At 57.4% G+C, this 21,428-nt stretch overlaps 3 protein-coding genes and 1 long non-coding RNA gene across 27 annotated transcripts; 3 read left to right on the forward strand and 1 right to left on the reverse strand.

Annotated features, from left to right (window-relative positions):
- Positions 1 to 219: 219 nt before the first annotated feature.
- Positions 220 to 5,215, forward strand: DTX3 (deltex E3 ubiquitin ligase 3). Of its 7 annotated transcripts, none has more exons than XM_084956214.1 (6): positions 220 to 1,212; positions 1,602 to 1,662; positions 1,853 to 1,931; positions 2,281 to 3,029; positions 3,948 to 4,165; positions 4,501 to 5,215. In XM_084956214.1, coding segments are annotated over exons 3-6 (1,044 nt in total). In that variant the 5' UTR covers positions 220 to 1,212; positions 1,602 to 1,662; positions 1,853 to 1,930; the 3' UTR covers positions 4,577 to 5,215. The 7 variants fall into 7 exon arrangements, with proteins under 7 accessions (XP_084812340.1, XP_084812342.1, XP_084812339.1 ...); XM_084956216.1 differs by having other exon boundaries at positions 220 to 254; positions 1,602 to 1,758; XM_084956213.1 differs by having other exon boundaries at positions 220 to 254; positions 1,602 to 1,758; positions 2,300 to 3,029.
- Positions 5,216 to 5,601: 386 nt separating this feature from the next.
- On the forward strand, positions 5,602 to 12,631 carry ARHGEF25 (Rho guanine nucleotide exchange factor 25). Of its 8 annotated transcripts, XM_003126313.6 has the most exons (16): positions 5,602 to 5,737; positions 6,024 to 6,147; positions 8,396 to 8,610; positions 8,733 to 8,828; positions 8,908 to 8,984; positions 9,150 to 9,216; positions 9,406 to 9,509; positions 9,688 to 9,757; positions 9,876 to 9,965; positions 10,063 to 10,155; positions 10,326 to 10,376; positions 10,566 to 10,643; positions 10,804 to 11,004; positions 11,144 to 11,324; positions 11,652 to 11,863; positions 12,173 to 12,631. In XM_003126313.6, the coding sequence occupies exons 1-16, from the start codon at positions 5,639 to 5,641 to the stop codon at positions 12,281 to 12,283; spliced, it is 1,869 nt and encodes a 622-aa protein (XP_003126361.1). In that variant the 5' UTR covers positions 5,602 to 5,638; the 3' UTR covers positions 12,284 to 12,631. The 8 variants fall into 8 exon arrangements, with proteins under 8 accessions (XP_003126361.1, XP_084812335.1, XP_005663989.1 ...); XM_084956209.1 differs by lacking the exon at positions 8,733 to 8,828 and having other exon boundaries at positions 8,891 to 8,984; XM_005663932.4 differs by lacking the exon at positions 8,733 to 8,828.
- On the reverse strand, positions 12,124 to 14,685 carry LOC146403290 (uncharacterized). Its single transcript, XR_014803436.1, has 2 exons — positions 14,579 to 14,685; positions 12,124 to 13,202 (listed from the first exon to the last, which is right to left on the reverse strand). It is a non-coding gene; the product is annotated as an uncharacterized LOC146403290 (long non-coding RNA).
- SLC26A10 (solute carrier family 26 member 10) lies at positions 14,475 to 21,368 on the forward strand. Of its 11 annotated transcripts, none has more exons than XR_014803431.1 (18): positions 14,475 to 14,829; positions 15,314 to 15,424; positions 16,162 to 16,319; positions 16,510 to 16,674; positions 16,926 to 17,078; positions 17,787 to 17,869; positions 18,013 to 18,160; positions 18,275 to 18,388; positions 19,072 to 19,149; positions 19,218 to 19,333; positions 19,719 to 19,825; positions 19,936 to 20,005; positions 20,079 to 20,195; positions 20,336 to 20,369; positions 20,449 to 20,531; positions 20,623 to 20,677; positions 20,793 to 20,899; positions 21,209 to 21,355. XR_014803431.1 is itself a non-coding variant. In XM_084956195.1 (18 exons), the coding sequence occupies exons 1-18, from the start codon at positions 14,484 to 14,486 to the stop codon at positions 21,245 to 21,247; spliced, it is 2,055 nt and encodes a 684-aa protein (XP_084812321.1). In that variant the 5' UTR covers positions 14,475 to 14,483; the 3' UTR covers positions 21,248 to 21,367. The 11 variants fall into 11 exon arrangements, 9 of the variants coding, with proteins under 9 accessions (XP_084812321.1, XP_084812320.1, XP_084812322.1 ...); XM_084956195.1 differs by having other exon boundaries at positions 19,238 to 19,333; positions 20,088 to 20,195; positions 21,209 to 21,367; XM_084956194.1 differs by having other exon boundaries at positions 19,238 to 19,333; positions 21,209 to 21,366.
- The last annotated feature ends 60 nt before the right edge of the window (positions 21,369 to 21,428 follow it).

Here is a 21,428-nt window from a genome sequence, read left to right on the forward strand (position 1 = left end):
TGTACGGAGCCTCCATTTTTGTTTTGGCGCGGAAGGGCAGCGGCTTGTGGATAGATGGGGTCAAAGGAAACGTGATTGTCACCTGTGAAGGGGAAGGGGGTGCCATCCTCTCTCCTTCCCTTTCCTCAGTCTGCACCCCTGCAAACTCCCCCCCCCACCTTCTCAGGGTCTCCCCCCCCTTGTTGCTAAGGCCCAGACCGTCATCCCAGCAACAGCCTCAGTCATGTGACCGGCAATGGCGGCGCTGACGAGAGGTAGGTGAGCCCGGCGGCCCCCACACCCACCGCGCGCCCCCCGGACCCTACTCGCACCCCCCGCGCGCCCTCCCGATCCCCCTGCGCCCCCTCCTCCGCCTCCTTCCCCCGCGCGCGGCGCCGGGGGGCCCCCTCCCTCTAGGCCCGGCCGATCTTCTTTCTGTCATCCTCCAGCCTTGGCCTCCATTTGGGGGTTCAGGGGCCCACGGTCGGGCAGACATGCACCCACCCCCAGTGGTGGGGCTTCGGGGGCTCTTAAGAGAGGGGGATTGGGGGAGCTGGTTCCGGGTTGGGTCTTGCAGAGGTTGTGGGGGGAGGGGTGGAGATGCCTCAGTTGATGCCCCCAAGGGACCCTGGCCCTTCCTGGCTGCCCCTGTCGCTGCTCTCTGTCTCAGGGGAGGGACTGGCCCCGTGTCCGGCCTGGGTTGCCCCAGAGGAATCAGAGACCCAGCCTAAACTGAGGCCCCGCCTCCCTTTTCTGTGCCAGCAGGACTCCTAGCAAAGGACACCTAGGTCCCGGCTTCCCTCTGATGGGGAGGGGGTGTTCCACCTGGAGAGACAGTATGAACCGAGGCTCTGGGGTTCCAGTTGCACTTTCTGAATCTTGAGGTGCATCTGGCCTTCAGGGGACTATGATAAAGGCACAAACAGAGAGCTGCTCCCCTTTGGATCAGTCAGAGAATTGAGGTCACACTAACAGCTCTTCTTTCTACTTGGGCTGCATCTGGAGGTGTTGTAGGGACAGCTCTGTAGCTGAACGCGGCCAGACTCAGGGGAAACATCAGGCTCCTCCAGCCCGTGCCCTGCATGAGCCCCACCCCTTCCTGAATGCAGCCTAGGTTGCCGCAGGTTTGGACTTCGGGTGCTGGGTTTAAACGGCGACAGTGAGAACTTTGTAATTGCAGGGCCTGCTGCCACTGTGTTCAAATTCCAAACAGACTTCAGCAGAAGGGATGGGGTAGGCTCTCAAGGAAGGCTCCCTGGCAATAGGGACTGAATTATTTGGGCATGTGGAGCAGGGTGTGGAGCTGGGGAGAAAAGGAAATACCCTTGTAAATGGGGTCTGAGGGAGATGGCAAAAAAAGGCCTGTGTGTGGACTTTTCCCTTCCTGACTTCTCTTATCTGTGCCCCTAGGCTTTCTTAAGAGACCCACAGCTGGGGAAGAAAAGAGGAAAGTTAGCACGTGGAAGTTCCTTCTTTAGCGACTTGGGGAGAGGCTGGGGATAGAATTCTGCAGGGGCAGAGGAGAGGAAATGAAAGAAGAGTTTTGGTTTTGTTTCTGGGCAGACTGGGGAAAAGCTAACATTTGTCATCCTAACCCTTTACCTCACCCCACCCCCTCCCAGTCCCGATCAGCTGACTGTGGAAACGGATTTCTGCTGCTATCATCGTCCATGGGCTTTCCAGGTATCTGACTTCCATGAGAACCTCAGCTTTCAGCTTTAAATTGGTTTCCTCCATGCCGTGTTCCAAGAAATCCTGTTCCCAGTAACGTACACCTAGGTCCTGTCTCTGTTACGTGGGCTGCTGGGTTGGGGCACGTGGGAATGGAGGCAGGGGTGTCTCACTTTCCCTCCTTTCCCTTTCCACCTACCAGGTCACACAACCTACAAGTAGGGAGCAGGGACAGAGAGCGAGCGAGCCTGCATGCCAATTCTAAGCTCTTCAGGATCAAAGTGAGCAAAAAGGAGGGTCAAAAAGTCTCCCTTCCTTTTACGGAACCCAGTTTTCACCTGGAGGCGGGAGGGGCGGGTTGTTTCTGAGATCTGGGGAGGAGGGGAGGAGAACCAAGACTGATGCTTGGCATAGATGGTAATAGTAAAATTATAGATGCTTTCTTGCTCTTCAGTGGGTGCTGGAGTTTAAAAGATAAGAGGAAACAGAAAATGAACTTGGGGGAGGAGGGGAGTTGGACTCTGAGACAGCGGAGGGGTGGAAAGGAACGTGAAGTAGGAGTAGGAAATAGGCCCCGATATTTATCAAATGGGAACCCCCCACCCTGAGTCCCTTTCACCCTGGGGGCAGTGTCGTTCGTCCTGTCCAGAATGGCAGCCTGTGGAGGCACCTGCAAGAACAAAGTGACTGTCTCCAAGCCTGTGTGGGACTTCCTGAGCAAGGAGACCCCAGCCCGGCTGGCCCGGCTTCGGGAGGAGCACCGTGTGTCCATTCTCATAGACGGCGAGACCTCTGACATCTATGTGCTCCAGCTTTCCCCTCAGGGCCCTCCCCCAGCCCCTCCCAATGGGCTCTACCTGGCCCGCAAGGCTCTCAAGGGGCTGCTGAAGGAGGCAGAGAAAGAGCTGAAGAAAGCTCAGAGGCAGGGGGAGCTTATGGGCTGCCTGGCTTTGGGGGGTGGAGGGGAGCACCCTGAGCTGCACCGCCCAGGCCCACCCCCTCTCCGGGCAGCCCCACTCCTGCCCCCGGGGGCCCGGGGGCTCCCCCCGCCTCCTCCTCCCCTGCCCCCTCCTCTTCCTCCTCGCCTTCGGGAGGAGCCGGAAGAGCAGGAGAGCACCTGCCCCATCTGTTTGGGGGAGATCCAGAATGCCAAGACATTGGAGAAGTGCCGGCACTCATTCTGCGAGGGCTGCATCACCCGGGCCCTGCAGGTGAAAAAGGCCTGCCCCATGTGTGGCCGCTTCTATGGGCAGCTGGTGGGCAACCAGCCCCAGAATGGGCGGATGCTGGTCTCTAAGGACGCCACACTCCTGCTACCCAGCTATGAGAAGTACGGCACCATCGTCATCCAGTACGTCTTCCCGCCCGGTGTCCAGGGGGTAAGAAGACTGTGGCCTGCCCTTGCCCTTTGGTTTTCCCCCACGCTTGTTTTCTTCCTGAGGAAAACTAGATAAGGGTGACTGTGTTTGTTAGATGTGATACAGTCTGGCTCTCTCCCACTGTGCCTGCCCACTCAGTTTCCAGAGCTGGAGGTGCCCCCTTGAGGCCTAGCTTTTTCCATCCCCATGACCCCAAGGCACCTGTGAAAGTCAGGTATGAGAGAAAGGAATCAAATTCTGTGTCCTTGATGAACTTGGACGTTGGCAGTTGTCGGCAGAGGTATAGCCTGTGGAGATGGTGGCTCAGGTGCAGACAGGCACAGCGGGAAGGGTCTGACTCGCCCTAGCAGTGCTGGAGGGTTACTCCATTCCAGATTTATGAGAAGGAAAACTTTGATCAGTGGAAGGTTAAAACAGGAGTGGTCAAGAGCCTACAGGTGTCTTTCTGCTTGACAAAGAGTAATGTCCTGTTCTGGTTTGCAGAGGGATGAGGAAGCTCTGAAGGAGAATAATAGAAAAGTAGAACAGGTTAGGCAGTGGAAGATGCATTGGGAGTGTTTTCAGGTGGAGGAGGGAAGGCTGAAAGATAAATTATTCTCAGTCTGCACATTTTTGCTGAGTTATCTGGAGAGTAAAGCCCAGCTACCTTCCATCACTTTTGAGAGTCTGTTCGTTGCTGAATCGAGACTTGAGGGATTGGGACAGCAGGGAAAAACCTCTTAATGATGAGATTTTGTCTGGAAAAGAGGCTCCAGTTCCTAGCGTTGCTCCTTCCCTGGAAAGCTGCAGCTTGTTGCTGCCCCATCAAGCATTAGCTGGGGATGCCCAACCAGAAGGTTCGCCAGGATGATCCTCCACCGACATCATGGGCCTTAAGATGCCCAGCTGCTCACTGCCCACTCTGTCTCCCAACCCCAGGCTGAACACCCAAACCCAGGAGTTCGGTATCCTGGCACCACACGGGTGGCCTACCTCCCGGACTGCCCTGAGGGCAACAAGGTGCTGACCCTGTTCCGCAAGGCATTTGACCAGCGTCTCACCTTCACTATTGGCACGTCCATGACCACAGGGAGACCGAATGTCATCACCTGGAACGACATCCACCACAAGACCAGCTGCACAGGGGGACCCCAGCTGTGCGACACTCCTTCTTCCCTTCTCTTGGCTCCTCCCCTTTTCTCCATTTCCAACCTGGGGAAGCCCCTCTCTTTGGGAACCTCCTAAACTGGAGAGGACCACACCCAAACTATTCAACCATCTCTTCCATCCCAGTTTCTCCTCTCTTCAGCCTGATCCTGATGTGCCCCGCTTAGCCTACAAAAATAAGCAGAATTAGGCTCAGTTATCTTGGGTTTGGGTAACCTTATGGGAGGAGGGCAGGGGCTAGGATGGGGCACCAGGAGGAAGGTGAGCTTGGGGTTATGAAAAGCCTGAACAGCTAACCCTGACCCTCGTTTCTCTTTGCTCCCAGGTTTGGGTACCCGGACCCCACTTACCTGACCCGGGTGCAAGAGGAGCTGAGAGCCAAGGGCATCACCGATGACTGAAGGACATCCCCCTTGTGAGGCCCCTGCTGTTCTCCTCCAGTAGGACCCAACGGAAGCCTCTGTTCTCTCTCCCTCTGCCCCCCTCACCACGCTAGTAGGGGATGGTCCTGCTGGGGAAGGCGGTCTGAGAGGGAGGGGCCATCCCTTCCCCAGCCCCCCACAGGCCGAGTGCTTCAGTGCAGTGTGAGCCACTCCTTTCTGGCAGAGGCTGACATCCTAGGCTCTGCTCCCCTCCTCCCGGTGTACATACTCCCAGTCTCCCTGCCCCCTCCACTGCCCTTGGCTTTTTCTGGTATGTGCTGTGCTCCAGTGACTAAGCTGAGAGAGGACCTGGGTGGGGAGGGAAGGGTCTCTTGAACCCCCGCCCCAACTCCCACATACTGCTCCACTGCTGAACTTCTGTGCAGGGGAGGGGAACCGGGCTGCTGTGAGCCCCCAAGGAGCCGGCCCTGTGTGTTCTTCAGAAACAGTTCCCCTTCTACCTTAACCTTGTCCTTTCTCTCCTGTGTCTCTGTCTCTGTTGGTCTTTCTCTCCCGCTTTTCTCTGCCCCCTATAAGGAGCCTCCTTACCCTGTTCTGGAATCGCCGCCAGACTGTAGCTTTTAATTTAATAAAAATAAAGTAAAATATGCAACTCTCTATGCCACACCCGTTCTGCTCTGTGGGGCGGGTCAGGAATGGGGAGGGGAGCCGGACCCTGCTGAGAAGGAGTAGGGAGTGGTGATCGGGAACTCCCTGTGTGTCCACCCAAGCTCTCTGCTTCCAGAGGGCCTGGGAAAACGGCATGTACTTAGTGGGCTCCAAGATAACACTGCGAAGCCCTGGATCGTGCTTCGACGTTGGAGTCACGATTAAGAGGGTTTGTTTGTTGTGGAATTACAGTTGTAGAGAAAAGAACAACCCTACCCCTTTTGAAAAGTTTGGCTGGGGTGGGAGTGGGGGCGGAGCCGGGCGGGGGGCGGATTCGGCAGCGGCAACTCCCCGGACGCACGCAGGCCTCAGAGCCCCCCCAGCTTCCGCGCCCCCTCGGCTCTGAAACTTGGAGGAGGGTAGGGGTCCAGCATGAAGCCCCCGGACCGCCCCGCCCCTGGCCGCACTGACCGGATACTGGGGGTTATGGGGGGCATGCTGCGCGCATGCGCCCTACCCGGGCAGGAGTGGGTAAGAAAGGGGGACCATGGTGGGCTCGGGGGTCTCTTTAAGGGGCTTCAGGATGGCTGCACCCCACAACTCAATTTACCCGCAAGCAAGAATTCTGCGGGACAGTCGCAGGAATCCAAGAGTTCCATTAAGAAGACCATAGGCACGTTCCGGGTGAACTGCTTCCTCCACCCTAGCCTTGGCGACCCTTTTATAACAAAGTGGATTTTGACAGGAGGGAGAAGGGGAGGCGGGAGGTCCAGGCCGGGCTTGGAGGGCGGTTTCCTTACCATCATTGTCCCCGCAGCCCCCCAAGAGAAGCCCCCTAGGGCCAGGAGCGGCCGAACCAGAGTCTATCTGTACGGAGAGGGATCAGAGGGATCAGAGAGGGGAGCGCGAACGTGAGGTCCCCGCCTGGGCTCGGCTGCCCGGTAAGAAGCTGTGGGTGGGGTGGGGCGCAGTTTGCCATCCAACGCCAAGTGGCGAATTCAAAACTATACTGCTCTTATTAGCATAAAGGTTTGCATCTAATTGGCATGAGACCCGTCTAAACACTCAGATCTCCACGCTTCTTCTCGCCCTCTAGTCCGTTGTGTGTCCCCCACCTCAGCGGGTCCCGAGCCCCCGCTGGCGTAGTGTTCCCCGCGCCCCACCCCTGGCCCCTGGCCAGCTCAGGCTCCAGGACTTCGCCTTAATTGGTGATTAGCCTCAGCTGGAGTCCCAGGGCCTGGAGGAGAGAAGGGTCCGGCGAGAGGGCGGCACCTGGGCTGTGTTCTGCACAAAAGCTCTCCATCCCCGCAACCCCTACTGGGGGGTCTTGTCCACCCCTGCGCGGCTAGGGGCAATCCCGACCCCAGGACATCTTCGCACAGGCCAAGGCCCCATTCGCTGCCCTCTTCTCCGCCGCAGAGGCCGAGGGGCGACCCTGGTAGACCCCGCCGCCGCGTTCAACCCCCACCCCCGTGCTCCGCAGCCCGAGATACAGGAGGGAGGGGGAACCCGGGACAGGGGAGCCCAGGCTGGAGAGGAGGGGCGGAGGCGCTGGGGACGTGGAGCGGGAACGTGGTGGTGCCTGGGGGAGGGGGAATTGGGGCGGGAACCGGGCACAGGCTGAAGGGGGAACGCGAGGGAGAGGGCGGAGCTGGGCCGCAGAGGCCCCTCCCCGCGGCGGCCGGGCGGCGGGGCCTGTTATTCGGCTCGCAGCTCTGCCGGGACCCGCGCAGCGCCAGTGACTCGGGGAGTCGGCCCCCACCTACTCCCCTGCCCGGGCCTAGAACCACCCCCAACTTGAGAGGCCGGAGACGGAGCTGGAGCGGCTGCCGCATCCCGGCCCAGCCTCCTCCACCATCCCTCCCCTCCCCGCTGGACATCTGGACCCCAGGCCCCGCACCGACTGGGTTCCGGAAACCCTCCCCGCCCAGCTCGGCGGCCTGGCCCCGCGCCGCCCTCTCTGCAGAGCCCCCAGCTCTCCTCCAGACCAGACTTCCGTCTACCGCTGGACCCCCCCCTCCCCGTTCCCTCCCTCCCCCCCTCCCCCAGCCTGGAGCCGGGTAGGAGGGAGGGGGGGTGTGCGCCCTGCGCCATCCCCGCCCCCCTTGATTCCCCCTGCATGGCCGGCCCGGGTGGAGGGTGCGGGGGGGCCTGGGCGCCATGCGGGGGGGGCAAAAGGGGGGTCGCTGTGCCTGTCCCCATGTGATCCGAAAAGTGCTGGCAAAATGCGGCTGCTGCTTCGCCCGGGGGGGACGTGGTGAGTGTGAGGTCGCAAGGGCCCAGTGTTGAGTCGGGGGTGGGCAGAGGGTCAGTACTCCTCTTATGCCCCAGCCCTAGGGATTTAAGAGGCTGGAGACTATATCCGTGTTTTCCAGGAAAGTGACTTGATAGGCGATCTCTAAGATCCCTTCTGCCTCCTAATTTCTGTCAGTTCAAGTTAAGGAAATTGGGGAAGGGGCAAGGGACACCTCTCAACTGACTATGAGAAAAACCCATCCACAGTCCCCTGAGGCCCAGAACCACATCTTCCCTCAAATCCTTTTGCTGAGAATCCACTTCAGATCTGAAGAGGGACAAGGGAATGGAGGAATGAGAGATGAGGGGGGTCTCCCAGGGGCTTCATCACAAATCACAGCTCCTCTGCCTCCAAGCCAGGCCAAGGATAACCCTGCCGAGAGCTCTCCTCAGTTGCCTCCTCTATCGGCTTTGTCCACGTGTTGGGGAGGTGGGCTGCAGGAATCTTTTCTTTTTATGGTGATTACTGCAATTGGTGGAGGAGGGGGCTAGGGGTGGCAGATGGGCTCCCCCTTCTCAGAGAATGGTCTGTACCCATGGGAAGGGGGAGGGTTATAGGAGAGCAGATGGCTACCCCCAGCTTCCAGTGTCTGCCCAGATGGCTGCCCCCACCCCCATATTGGTGCCATGCTCAGGATATGAGGGAACCTCCACATGTAACTGGGGATTCCAGCCATGGCGGGGGGCAGGTGTTTACTGCCCTTCCTCCCAAAGGGTGTCCTGGGGAAATTTTCTCTTTTGGCCACCCAAGATGAGGATGGCAACAGAGTGAACCCTGGGGGAGAGGAGCTGAGCATCACAGAGCGGAGACTCTGGGAGCTCCCTGGGGACCCTGAATCATGAGCTGAAGCAATATCTATCACCCCCTTTCTCCCCCCTTCCCCACCCCATTAGAATCCTATTCCATTGCTGGCAGTGAGGGGAGTATCTCGGCTTCAGCTGCTTCGGGTCTGGCTGCCCCCTCTGGCCCCAGCTCTGGCCTCAGCTCTGGCCCCTGTTCCCCGGGCCCCCCAGGGCCAGTCAGTGGCCTAAGAAGATGGTTGGATCATTCCAAACACTGTCTCAGTGTGGAAACTGAGGGAGATGGTGGCCAGGCTGGACCATACGAGGTGAGCAGGGAACACCACAGAAGCATGTAGGACATCCACAAAGGACCCTGGGAGAGAGGGCATCCAGGGGGCCACTAGTCACTGGGGAGACACAGCTACTGTCCCTGACTTCTGGCCCCCAGAACTGGATGCTGGAACCAGCTCCAGCTACAGGAGAGGAGCTGCCAGAACTGACCCTGCTGACCACCTTGTTGGGGGGGCCTCAGGATAAGACGCAGGTATGAAGAAACGAGTCTGGGCTAGCTCCTCTCTCCCAAGAGCGTCCATTTGCTTACTCTAGGTTGTTCGTCCTTCCAGCCACCTGAAGAGGAGACTTTATCCCAAGCTTCTGAGAATGAGGAGGAACAGAAGAAGAAGGCTCTGGAAAGGAGTATGTAAGTGTCCGCACACTCTCCCTTCCCGAGACCCCTCACGACTTCCAGATGTCTGTCTCTCGCATTTTAGATCTGAGACTTGAAATTTCCTCTGAGGTTGGCTGTAGGAACCAAGGGGCTTCTAGTCCAGGAGGGAGGAAGTGGCTTAACCTGTTCTCTTCCCAGGTATGTCCTGAGTGAACTGGTAGAGACAGAGAAAATGTATGTGGACGACTTGGGGCAGATTGTGGAGGTAGCTCCCTTCTTCCTTCCCAGCCCTGGCCCTGCCCTTTCCCTCTCCCCAGGGCTAATGTTAGGGGATGCCTTGGTGCTCCTCTCTCCCACTTTCGCAGGCTCCCCTACATCCTGGACTTCTTGGGGAGGGGAGGTTCCTGCCAGGGCTGGCATCACACACAGATGCTCCCACCCAACCTTCCCACAGGGTTATATGGCCACCATGGCTGCTCAGGGGGTCCCTGAGAATCTCCGAGGCCGTGACAGGATCGTGTTTGGGAACATCCAGCAAATCTACGAGTGGCATCGAGAGTGAGTGGTGGATCCCTGAGGGCGAGGGGGAAGGGCATTTGTCTGTATCCTACCCATGGACCCAGTGTTGCTTGAAGAATGTCTGGAGAGACTTGTGGGGGACACTACTAGGGCAGAGAGCTCTGGATTGCTTGGGGTGAGGGTGTTTGACCTGCCTTTTCCCTGCCTACCGGTGCAGCTATTTCCTGCAGGAGTTACAGCGGTGTTTGAAGGATCCTGATTGGCTGGCTCAGCTATTCATCAAACATGTGAGCCTTGAGAGGGTGGGGGCCCAGGAGAAGTGGGCTCTGGGAGTGGGTCAGGGCTCTCTGGCGATATGCCCTCTCGTCACTCACTCTACTCTTTCTTAAATTTCACCCCTGTTAGGAGCGCCGGCTGCATATGTATGTGGTTTACTGTCAGAATAAACCCAAGTCCGAGCATGTGGTGTCAGAATTTGGGGACAGCTACTTTGAGGTCAGTGGCCGAGATGCCTTGGGGGAAGGGGAACAGAATCATCAGCACGAGCAGGCTTTCCAGGCTGCAAAACCACTCTGTCTGTCCCTGTCCCCAGGAGCTCCGGCAGCAGTTGGGGCACCGCCTGCAGCTCAATGACCTCCTCATCAAACCAGTGCAGAGGATCATGAAATACCAGCTGCTGCTCAAGGTCAGGGCCACCTGTTCCCTGGGGGCACAGCTGGCTGGGATGGCCCTGTCCTCATTCATCTCCCCAGGGTTCCTCAGGCTCCCTGCCCAGACTTCCTGAGGGTCTGCACTTGTGTCCCCAGGGCAGGACGTCCTCATGGTCTCCCTGAGCATTTCTTTTCTGTGTCTTAGGATTTTCTCAAGTATTATAGTAGAGCTGGGATGGATACCGAAGAGCTGGAGGTGAGGACCCCAGATCTCATGGGACACATCATGCCCACCTTATCTTCTTCGTGTCCTGGATTCCTCCAGCTCCTTGGGTGGTGTAGAGCGGCCTCATTTTTAGGAGGAGGCTGATTGAGGGTCGAAACATGGTCCGATGAGGCCTCTTTCCCAACCATGACCATGTTCCTCTCTTTACCTGTGTCCCAGCAAGCTGTGGAGGTCATGTGCTTTGTACCCAAGCGCTGCAATGACATGATGACCCTGGGGAGACTTCGGGGCTTTGAGGTATGAGGCCAGAGCACTCGTGAGGTCCTTACCGGGAATTGTCCTCTCCTGGGGCTGACCCCATGGTTGGTTGGAAGTGTCAGGGGAAGGAGGGAGGAGCAGAGGGTTGCCCCTTTTCTCTTTGTGTGTTTTCTCGAAGGCCACTCTCCTTTGGTTTTAGGGCAAACTCACTGCCCAGGGGAAGCTCTTGGGCCAGGACACATTCTGGGTCACGGAACCTGAGGCGGGGGGGCTGCTCTCTTCCCGGGGTCGAGAGAGGCGCGTCTTCCTCTTTGAGCAAATTGTCATCTTCAGCGAGGCCCTGGGAGGAGGAGTGCGAGGTGGAACGCAGCCTGGATATGTGTACAAGAGCAGCATCAAGGTGGGGAGGGGAGCCCCCATATGACTGGGATGGGCGGGGAGGCCTCTCAGAGGATGTCTAGCTCTCGGGTTTTTTGGAGGGGTGAGGAACCAGAGAGAGCCTGAAGAATTTGGGGACTAACTCCTATCTGCCAATCCAGGTGAGCTGCCTGGGACTGGAGGGGAACCTCCAAGGTGACCCTTGCCGATTTGCACTGACCTCCAGAGGGCCAGAGGGTGGGATCCAGCGCTATGTCCTGCAGACTGCAGACCCTGCCGTCAGTCAGGCCTGGATCAAGCAAGTGGCTCAGATCCTGGAAAGCCAGAGGGATTTTCTCAACGGTGAAGCTCCTCCCCTCCCTCCCCCGAGATGCTCCCTCAGCCCCTCGATCTCCCAAATCCCTCACTGTTCAGTCTCCAGTGCCTGCTTCTCCCCATCCCTCTCCCCCACTTTTCTACTACTAGCTCAAGATTTGGTATCTCAGAATCCCCCAAAACCCCAAGGAACTTATATTGCTGACAGTCCTTGTGGTGCGGTGCAGGGCGGGGTGGAGTGGGGCGGGGGGGGGGGGGTGAGGGGTTGCAGAGTGGGAGGATGGCCTGAGCAGAGCCCCTGGGAAAGGGTGTGTCTCTGCTGTAACCCTCCTTCCATTCCTCTCTTTGCCCCAGCACTGCAGTCACCCATTGAGTACCAGAGACGGGAGAGCCAGACCAACAGCCTGGGGCGGCCAGGAGGGCCTAGGGTGGGGAGCCCTGGGAGAATTCGGCCTGGAGACCAGGCCCAGGTCAGCACACACACACCCATCAATGGCTCTCTCCCCTCCCTGCTGCTGTTGCCCGAAGGGGAGGTGGCCAGAGCCCCCCCGCCCCTGGACACACAGGTATGAGGACTGGAGTTCCCTGGTTGTAGGGCAGAAGGGGGGAAGGCCTCTCTTGTTCCGGGATCTCCCAACCTCCTTCCCCCATATCATTCCTTTTTTCTACCACCTTCCTTGTGTCTGCCTCTTCCTACTTCCTGTCACCTCTTGCCCTCCCTCACTCCACTTTAACCCTGGGAGAAGCTGATGGTCTCAGATAATTTAAGATGTCTGGCAAGAGGGGGTGACTTGGCCAGGGGCTTACATTGACAAGAGAAGAGTGAGGGTGGGTTCTGGAACTTTTTTAATCCTCTGATGCAAGTCTTTCCTCAGGCCCTCAGTGACATCCCCCAAGCGCCTCATGACTCTCCTCCAGTTCCACCAATTCCAAACACCCCTCCCTGCCAAGCCAGACTCGCCAAGCTGGATGAAGATGAGCTGTAACTGGTGAAGGCCATGGGGGGTGGTGCTGACTCAGCCACTCTGTTCCCCCAGGAACTTCAGGGCAATCCTTCTGGCATGGTCCCAGAATTCCTCCCTCTTGGTGTGTCTGGAGGGTGGGCAAAGCTGGGAGCGGTGTCAACCTGGAGGAGGGCACCTCGACTCAAAAGGACTTCTTTCTGCCCAAGGAAGACAGTTCCTTTGGTTCCCACCCTTATGCATGCATCACAGGTCCCCCCAAAAGGAGGATATGTGGGTGGGCGGGAGGGCTAGGGCCAGATAGAAAGTATTGGTTTTGTTTTCAATTTTGTTTTTTTTCTGTTTTCTGAGAATAAAGGTTTTGTTATATCACCAAGGCTGCTGTCTTGGCAAAGGGAAGGGGAAGCTGAAGTAGGAGTAAGTGGGGAGAAGGGGTGTGGAAGAGAGCAGTTGGCCCTTGGCATCAGTCATTTGAGGAGCGAGCGGGTGGAAGAAGAAAGGCGAGGGGTGTAAGATAAAAGATGATAACCCCATCTTTGTTCCTCACCTGCAGTTGTAGCATCTTTCAGACCGTTCCTGGGAAACCCTAGAACCCTGACGTATCCTCCCCTATACCCAGACCTGCTTTCCCTCCCATCTGGCCTCTGTTCTCAATCCCACTGGAGAGCCCACCCACCCCCACCCGGCACCCAGATTCTAAAGCACCAAATGCCCAGCGCACCTTTCCTTCTGAGGCCTCCGTGTTCAGCTGAGGGGACATGGGGAGGTGGAGAGGATGCTGGAAGCTGCGGCCCCTTCTGGCTCCACGTCTCCTTATTTTTGCTGTCTGGGAGGTCATAAGGCATATCCATGCTGAGCAGGAAAGGATTCTTCTTCAAGCCATAGATCCAAGAGTGGAAAGTCCAAAGGGGTCTTCACCCCACCCAACTTCTGGGACAGCCCCCTGGGAGAGAGAGAAAGAGCCAGGCATGCAGAGATCCATGTCCAGATGCCTTGTCCTGGGCCCTTGGGCATCCATGTGTCCACCGTGTCCATTTGTCCCCTGGGCTCAGTCACATGTACTTGAGCTTCCTCAGCAGACAATAGACTGCTGGGGTGGGAGGGTGAGGAGGAGCTGGAGCCTCCCTGTGGGCCTGAGGTCTCTCTGGCCACAATGGGGGGAGGGATCTCTAAGGGGGGGGGACAGGACGTACAGCCCAGATAAGACTTCTGGGGAACAATAGGAGGAATTGAAGAGGGGAGATCCACCCTCACTGTACCCCACCCCCAGGGCTTTGGGGTCAGGGACTGGGGACCAGAGGGTGATAGGGAGGGGTGCTAAGGATTCTTGTGAATGGAGGAGGGGATGGGGCAAATAAACAGGATTCTGGAGCTTTGTATCTCTTTAGGGACCACAGGGGTACATGAGGTGGGTGGGTGACCCTTTTGTACTTGATTTAAGCACAAATGTGTTGTTAAGCGCCTCCTTTATAAATAGCGTGGGAATATAATGAGTAGCATTTCAGTGTTTTTGGTTTCTGAGAAATAAAATCAAAATCCCCTATCAGTTCAGTATTCCCCCTGAGCCCCTGAACTGGGAATTTAGTCCCAGTCACTCCCAGTAGAGGTGTGGAGTGGCGGTTCTCTGTCCATCCTTATCCAATACATGCAGCTGCTTCCCACCTAGGTAGCTGGTGAAACCGCTGATGCCAGTGGAGCCCTTTACACTTTCTGGGCACAAGCTGTGCCCCATGAGGATCTGGGTCTGGGGGGAGGAGGGGAGGTTGGAACCCCTCTGAACTCTCTCCCGTCCTGGGGAATGCGGCAGCCCCGGGAATGATCATTAACCCTATAGGAGTCAGGGTCTGTCTCTGCCCAAGGTGCAGAATCGGAAAGGAGAGAGGAGGTGGAAGTCAAGCCTTAGAAGTGGTAAGTAGTAGGTGTTGGGGCGCGCCTGTGGGTTGGCCTGTCTCTCTGGCTCCTACGCCCTTCCAAAGTGCCCCCCACCCCCCAGCCCCAGTAGCAGACTCCAAAGAGAGCAATCTGGCCAAGGATGTCTGAGGAAACGCCTAACTTAGAGACACCCCCTTCCCCAAGGTACAGCTGTCTCTTGACTGTAGAAGGTCCCCAAGAGAGGGCACCCTCCAGGACGGGATTGGACTCTGCTTCACGGAGGCGGGACTCAGGGCCAGCCGGTTGGAGGGGTATTTAAGACTGGGTGGAGTTGGAGGTGGCCGAGGGCAAAATGAGTGGGCTACGGAGCACCAGGACCTGCCCAGGCCTGGGAGAGGCCTCTGACCTTAAGTACCCCCTGGGCTCCAAGTTCAGGGAACCTCTTACCCAGGCCCGGTTCCAGCAGCTCTTCGGGGACGCAGAGCAGGATTCGGAGCTGCGCGCAGAGCCTCGCTGGTCCCGGCTGCGCCGGCAGTGGAGGCGGCGGCGGGCCAGCGCCTGTTCCGGACCGGGGGCGTGGCGCCTGCTGCTGGCGCGGCTGCCCCCGCTGCGGTGGCTGCCCCACTACCGCTGGCGGGCTTGGCTGCTCGGGGATGCGGTGGCCGGAGTGACCGTGGGCATTGTGCACGTACCCCAGGGTAAGCGGCCTCAACACCAACCTGTCAGGGGCCCAAGCCCTAGAGGGCTTCGGGTTGGCACCGGGCCTGGGAACCAGGAGCGAAGTAGTGGGTTAGTGCGGCTGAAGGTTCAGCAACAGGGCCCTGAGGCCAAGTTCTGGGTAAGGACTGTGGAGCTCCATCAGATCCCCCCACCCCTAGCTCCCCTCATCTGTGCTCTCCTCTGAGAAGTCTTGGACACGTTCCGGCTCAGGGAACAGGAGAGAGGCCGGACAGACAGGTCGCCTGCTCCCCAGGACTCCACCGACACGGATCTCTGACCTTGTCCGTCCCACGACCTCCCACCGAGGCCCATTAACCCCTCAGTTCCCTTGTGTGGTGTGACTTAGCATCCCTGTGCCAGCCTCCAAGAGTGCAAGGAAGCAAATGCCAGTTCTGGGGGCTGGGCACCCTGCCCCCTGCCCCCCACCCCCACCGAAGAACTTTTCTTCTACTGCTCCCCCAGGCATGGCTTTTGCCCTCCTGACCTCTGTGCCCCCAGTGTTCGGGCTCTACACTTCTTTCTTCCCCGTCCTCATCTACACCTTGTTGGGTACTGGGAGACACCTGTCTACAGGTGAGTGACCCAGTGACTTTTCGGTAGGGTGACAGGGATAGGGTTTTGAGGTTTCCGTTCCCTCCCTAGCTCTTATTCCCCTCTTCAAGTCCTCCACCTTCCCTTCCGCCTCTGTCGCTACCCTGCTATCAACTGCTGACCTAGGCATTGCTTGCTGGGGGTGCTGAGTGGGTGCAAAGAGGCCGGAATTTACTCAGACTTTTCCTCCTCATGAAATATGTATAAAATAAACGTCTCTAGGAGCAATGGGATCAGTGCATCTTGGAAGCACTGGAACAAGGTTCGATCCCCAACCTGGCACAGTGGGTTAAGGATCCAGCATTGCCTCAGCTTCGGCTAAGGTCGAGACTGCAGCTGGGATCTGATCCCTGACTGGGAGTTCCATATGCTGTGGGGCGGCCAAAAATGGGGGAAAAAAAAAAGAACGTCTCTAGGACTTAGAAGCGGGAGAGGAGAGCTCACCCAAAAGAGCATGCAGTCTGCAGCGTGTCTGCAGAAGGAGGCAGCAATGCAGTCTGGGGGCAGTTTTTGCAGAGGGGAGTTCCCTCCTTTCCTCCCTCACCCTCAGTTTCTGGCTGCTGCACCAAGCTCTTGGCCCGTGGCCTTCATATGAGCTGCAGCCTTCTAGGAGCGGGGGTCTGAGGGCAGCATCCTGGTGTTAAGAGCACAGAACCTGGGCTCTCGCTGAGCCCCAGGCGTCACAGCTGGTGATCTCTGCGCTTGTCCCTCGGCCCTAGGAACTTTCGCTGTGCTCAGTCTCATGACAGGCTCTGCCGTGGAGCGGCTGGTGCCCGAACCTCTCGAGAGGAACCTGAGTGCAATTGAGAGGGAACAGTTGGATGCTCAGCGGGTTGGTGCGGCTGCCGCCATGGCCTTCGGGAGCGGGGCACTAATGGTGAGGGAGGACCTTGGGGGAGGACCCTGGGGGATTCACGCTGGGGGCCTCGGGAATTGGGCCAGGGCAGAGGGAGGGACAAGTCTCCAGAGGCAGTTTAGGCGGGAGAGGTGCGCGGAGAAGCTGGCGCACTGCGCTGGGGCTGGTCTGCTTCTCCTTCAGTGGCGATGGCGCATCCTCTCCCCTGCAGCTGGGGATGTTCGCGCTGCAGCTCGGCGTCCTGGCCACCTTTTTGTCGGAGCCTGTGGTCAAAGCGCTGACCAGCGGAGCTGCCCTGCACGTGCTCGTGTCCCAGCTGCCTAGCCTATTGGGGTTGCCGCTCCCGCGTCAGATCGGCTGCTTCGCTCTCTTCAAGGTGGGGGGTGAGAGAACAGCAAAGAAGCTTCTAGTGGTCTCAGGAAGAGGGAAACCCGAAAGGGAAAGAAGGAGGGAGAGTGGAGGGATAGTGTATGCCTGGGGCGGAGAAAAAGTCTGGACCACGTGGCTGAATGAGGGCTGTTGCGAAGGTAGAAGGATAGAAGAGAGGGCCTCTCTCGGTCTGGTGGGTCCGCGCTGAGGGCACTCGACCCTGGCCCCAGATCCTTTGCTTAATGCTCCTGCCTGCAGACGCTGGCCGCTGTACTGACGGAGCTGCCCCGGAGCAGCCCCGCCGAACTGACCATCTCCGCACTCAGTCTGGCGCTGCTCGTGCCAGTCAAGGAATTGAACGTGAGATTCCGGGACAGGCTACCCACCCCGATCCCAGGGGAAATCGTCATGGTGAGGATGACTCCCAGGTGCCAGCCCGGTGCATTGCACAGACCCTGCCCATTCGGTAGGAACCTGGCCGCTGCCGCCCCCTCGTGGAGTGCGGAGAGGTCACAGACTAGAGGTCCTGTTCACACGGGTACTTTTCCAGGCCTCTTTCCAGAACACTTTGGCCCTCAGAAATCCCCCACCCACACGGTTGTCCCTTCTCTCAAAGCCGGCTCTAGACCGTCTTCCTCCTTACAGCGCCCCCTTGCGGTGTCGCTCGCCACAACACCTGTACTCCCATCTCTCCCCTCACCGGGTCCTTCACTGCTTAATTCCACGGTTTATCTCTCTTCCCACGTCCACCTACATTTCTTTCCCTCCCCAACTAAGCAAGTACTCCTTGTCTCCAAAGACACCCAATATATTCCTAGCTATAACCCAGCTCTCCTGCTTCGAATGGCTCTGCAGTACCTCTTGATATCTACCATCCCTCATAGCAGCTCCCTTTTACTTCCTGGTCCATCTCTCTTTATAGCTCCAGGCATATATCATTCCTCTTTCCCATCCCCACTCTCCTTCACGCTAAATCAGCCGTCAGGCACCCGTCCTAATCACATCCCAGCTCCCCTGGTTACTGGGCTCCTGCAACCACCTAATCCTGCATCGTAATCCTCTCTCTTGTTGAGCCCTGTCTAGCCTCCATCGAGGGCCCTAATTTGCTCTCTTTCCCAGGTGCTTCTGGCCTCCGTGCTCTGCTTCACCTCTTCCCTGGACACAAGATACAATGTCCAGATAGTGGGATTGCTGCCTGGAGGGTAAGAGAACGAAAAGGCACCAGCTTTCTTTTCTCACAACTCTCCCACCCAACACCTCCTCTTGTCCCTCCCGATGCTATTTTCTTTCTCCTATATCCTTGTTATAGTCAGCCCGTCCTCACCATGGATCCCTCTCTCTCCAGATTTCCCCAACCTCTCCTCCCCAGCCTGGCTGAGCTGCCCAGGATTCTGGTTGACTCGCTTCCCATGGCAATGGTTACCTTTGCAGTGTCTGCCTCCCTGGCCTCCATCTATGCAGACAAGTACAGCTACACGATTGACTCCAACCAGGTGTGACTTTGAGAGCCGACCTCAGCCGCATTCAGGAGGCAACCCCATTATGTGAGGCCCCACTCCCCACCATGCCTTTGTCTCTCTCTCCTTCATCTCACGACATCCTTCCAGGAGCTCTTGGCCCATGGTGTCTCCAACCTCATCTCCTCCTTCTTCTCTTGCTTTCCCAACTCGGCCACCTTGGCCACGACCAGCCTACTAGTGGATGCCGGTGGGAACACACAGGTAAGGGCGTGTCCTTGGGTGAGGAGAAGGGGGGAGGGGCATCCAGGTCTGATGGGGGTGGAACAGGTGGTAGATACCCGGGTGGCAGCTCTAGAGTGGAGGATGGGAACCCGTGCGAGAAGTGAGGAGGTGGAATTATCTGGGAGGGAGATAGAGAAGGTGCATTAAGCTCTTTGTAGACCCTAGGCCCTGAAAAAGTTTACGATGCCCTCTGTCTAGTTCAAAATAAGAATAATTCTAATCTTGAAAATGTATTTAAGAGACAAAATTCTGTTTTTTTTTCTTTGTGAGCACATTTTCTTTTAAAAAGAAATATCATATATCAAAGTCTCTTCTTAATACTTTTAGTTTCCTGTACTTTGCTGGTGCCCTAAGCATGTGGTTAGCCTGCTTTTAGGGTCAGCCAACAGTGGCTTTTAGGAGGAAGGTAGGCTACAAAAATAAGGATGCTGTACTCCATCCTGGGGGAGACCAGCAAATGGCAGGCATCTAATTGGTGGAGGCGAAAGGTAGGTGTGAGCAGCAGAAGATCAAGAAGGGGGTTGAGGAGTAAGGAAGGGGACTGGGGAGGAGGGAGCCTTCCAAGGAGAATGAGGCAGAGTGGGCAGGGAGACCAGCTGTCACGCAGGGGCTGGTGAGGTTCTTTTTTTTTTTTTTTTCCTTCTGTCCCTTCTTCCCTCTAGCTGGCAGGCCTCTTCTCCTGCATGGTTGTCCTGTCTGTGCTGCTGTGGCTGGGGCCCTTCTTCTATTATCTGCCCAAGGTAAGCAGCAGGGGAGGAGGAGGGTGGCTGGCAGGGGTGGCTGTATCCCAGCTCATTGGGGTGGTCAGCTTACCTCCTCTGCCCCAAGGCTGTCTTGGCCTGCATCAACATCTCCAGCATGCGCCAGATGTTCTTCCAGATGCGGGAACTCCCACAACTATGGCGCATCAGCCGCGTGGACTTTGTGAGACATGGCAGCATTACCCTCAGATGCCCCCTCCCATTTTCCCAGCATCCCCAGCCTCTGTCCTGGGTCCAAGCTAATCGTCCCTGTCCCAAGCTCTGCAACTCCCGCCCCCACCCCTTTACTCAGAGACAAGGTGGAGGGTGGAACTTGAACCTCTTCAGACCTGAATATTTGTAACTTCAGGTGGTTCAAGGTCTGGGGTCATTATGTTTGGTGTGTATCCCCTGTTTGATACTTCCCACCCCTTCCTTCTGTCACTCTTTTCTCCTGGGCCATCCCTCCCCATGGCTTGCCCAGGCAGTCACTGCCCCAGGACCCCTTTCCCTGGCAGTGATGGTCTGGCATTTCTTCTGGGCATTTCACTCTTGTCCATGTCCCGCAGGCCGTATGGATGGTCACATGGGTGGCTGTCGTGACCCTGAGTGTGGACCTGGGCCTGGCTGTAGGTGTGGTCTTCTCCATGATGACTGTGGTCTGCCGCACCCAGAGGTGGGAGCAGAGATGCAGGGAGTCGAGATCAGAGGAGGGCAGAGAACAGAGGGCTTGGGGTGACTCTCCTGCTGGGTCCAGTGGGAATCTGACCCCAGCTTCCTGCCTAGGATACAGTGCCTGGCACTTGGACTGGCCGAGGGGACAGAGCTCTACAGGCCACTCAGAGAGAGCCACAAGGTGGGTGGGCTATAGCTGAAGAAGGAAGGGGGAAATTAGACTTGGATGTTTCCCTAATTTTCTGACCCCTTAGCTCCTCCAGGTCCCGGGGCTCCTCGTCCTGAGCTATCCAACACCGCTCTACTTTGGGACCCGTGGGCAGTTTCGCCGTATCCTGGAGTGGCATCTGAGGCTTGGAGAAGGCGGCCAGGTGAGGAACTTGGTTAAAGGGGAGTGCGGCTTCTTTGGGGGTGGGAGGCAGGTGGGTGTTCTGAGGGGGATCACTGGGCTCCAGGGTTGCATGTTTGTGCTTGTGTCTCAGAGGAGGTGACTACCCTTCTCTACCCACAGGAGGCTCCAAAGACAGATGACCCACCTGATGCAGGTGAGATAGGAGGACAAGGAGGGAGATGTGGACGTGACCTTTGGAGGCATCTGGGTACTCCTGCCTTCTCCCTTCCTAGTTGCTGAGCCTGTCAGAGTGGTGGTCCTAGACTGCAGTGGTGTTCCCTTTGTAGATGCTGCAGGGGCTAGAGACGTGGTTCAGGTGAGGAAGAGGGTAGGTTAAGGAGAAATTCCCCCATCACGCTGTGCATACACGTTCATGTCAGATTTAAGCCCCTGTCCCCCCTCCACAGCTAGCCAGCCGGTGCCGAGATGCTGGAATCCACCTGCTTCTGGCTCAGTGTAATGGTGAGAGATGTGGTGGATGGAGGGACCAGGGGACTGGAGAATGACACACTTGGGCAGAGGTAAGAGGACACCGTGTGGACTTAGGATCTGAGAGTCTGACCCCTTCTCCACACAGCTTCAGTGCTGGGGACACTGACCCAGGCAGGACTCCTGGACAGAGTGTCCCCAGAACAACTGTTTGTGAGTGTCCAGGATGCAGCTGCATATGCCCTGGAGACACTGGTGAGGAGGCGATAGCTACAGGAGTGGAAGCCAGGAGAGGTGCTGAGCTATGCCAAGGGAGAGGTGTCAGTGGCTGAAGATACAGGCAGTGGGATTTGGGGAGGGGGCTGAGGAGGAGGATGAAGGAAGGGGGTGGGCATGAAATAATTAGCTGACATAGTAAGCCAGGGAGACTGGGCCCAGCCGAGGGTGAGGAACTGAGGAACTAAGGTCCCAAAGCAGGTGGTGTGCCCCTCAGAGGACTGCCAAGTCTTGGGTGAGGAAGGGGGGCACCTAAACTGTTTCTGACATGTCCCTTCCCTTTTCTAGGAGCTCAGTGGTCCAAAGACTTGCACAGTGTGGGTCTGACCTGGTCGCTTGGAGTGGAAGGGCCCCAACAATATGTATGTGAGGAGGGCCATGGCCCATAAGCCCCCTTACTTAGTTTCCTAATAAAGTGAAGCTGGAAAAAATGAAGCTGAGAGCCTCTGGGGTTCACGAAGTGAGTCTGGGTGTCTGCACATGGACCCCTGGTGCCCCTTCCTCCATG

This window comes from Sus scrofa, chromosome 5 (genome assembly GCF_054392235.1).
Source record: "Sus scrofa isolate SSC_HxYL_T2T_F1_AM1 chromosome 5, Sscrofa_HxYL_maternal_Yorkshire_Landrace_v2.0, whole genome shotgun sequence".
NCBI classification, from domain to species: domain Eukaryota; kingdom Metazoa; phylum Chordata; class Mammalia; order Artiodactyla; family Suidae; genus Sus; species Sus scrofa.

Excerpts from the sequence above, each read along its gene's own strand:
- DTX3 (XM_021091882.2), top strand. The coding sequence starts at position 1,903 with ATGCCAATTCTAAGCTCTTCAGGATCAAA. Across the intron at positions 1,932-2,299 it reads CTAAGCTCTTCAGGATCAAA|AATGGCAGCCTGTGGAGGCA; the intron begins GTGAGCAAAAAG and ends CGTCCTGTCCAG. Across the intron at positions 4,166-4,500 it reads TGCACAGGGGGACCCCAGCT|GTTTGGGTACCCGGACCCCA; the intron begins GTGCGACACTCC and ends CTTTGCTCCCAG.
- ARHGEF25 (XM_003126313.6), top strand. The coding sequence starts at position 5,639 with ATGAAGCCCCCGGACCGCCCCGCCCCTGGCCGCACTGACCGGATACTG. Across the intron at positions 8,611-8,732 it reads GCCAGGCTGGACCATACGAG|AACTGGATGCTGGAACCAGC; the intron begins GTGAGCAGGGAA and ends TCTGGCCCCCAG. Across the intron at positions 9,966-10,062 it reads TTGGGGACAGCTACTTTGAG|GAGCTCCGGCAGCAGTTGGG; the intron begins GTCAGTGGCCGA and ends CCCTGTCCCCAG.
- SLC26A10 (XM_084956194.1), top strand. The coding sequence starts at position 14,484 with ATGAGTGGGCTACGGAGCACCAGGACCTGCCCAGGCCTGGGAGAGGCC. Across the intron at positions 15,425-16,161 it reads TGGGAGACACCTGTCTACAG|GAACTTTCGCTGTGCTCAGT; the intron begins GTGAGTGACCCA and ends CCTCGGCCCTAG. Across the intron at positions 16,320-16,509 it reads TCGGGAGCGGGGCACTAATG|CTGGGGATGTTCGCGCTGCA; the intron begins GTGAGGGAGGAC and ends TCTCCCCTGCAG.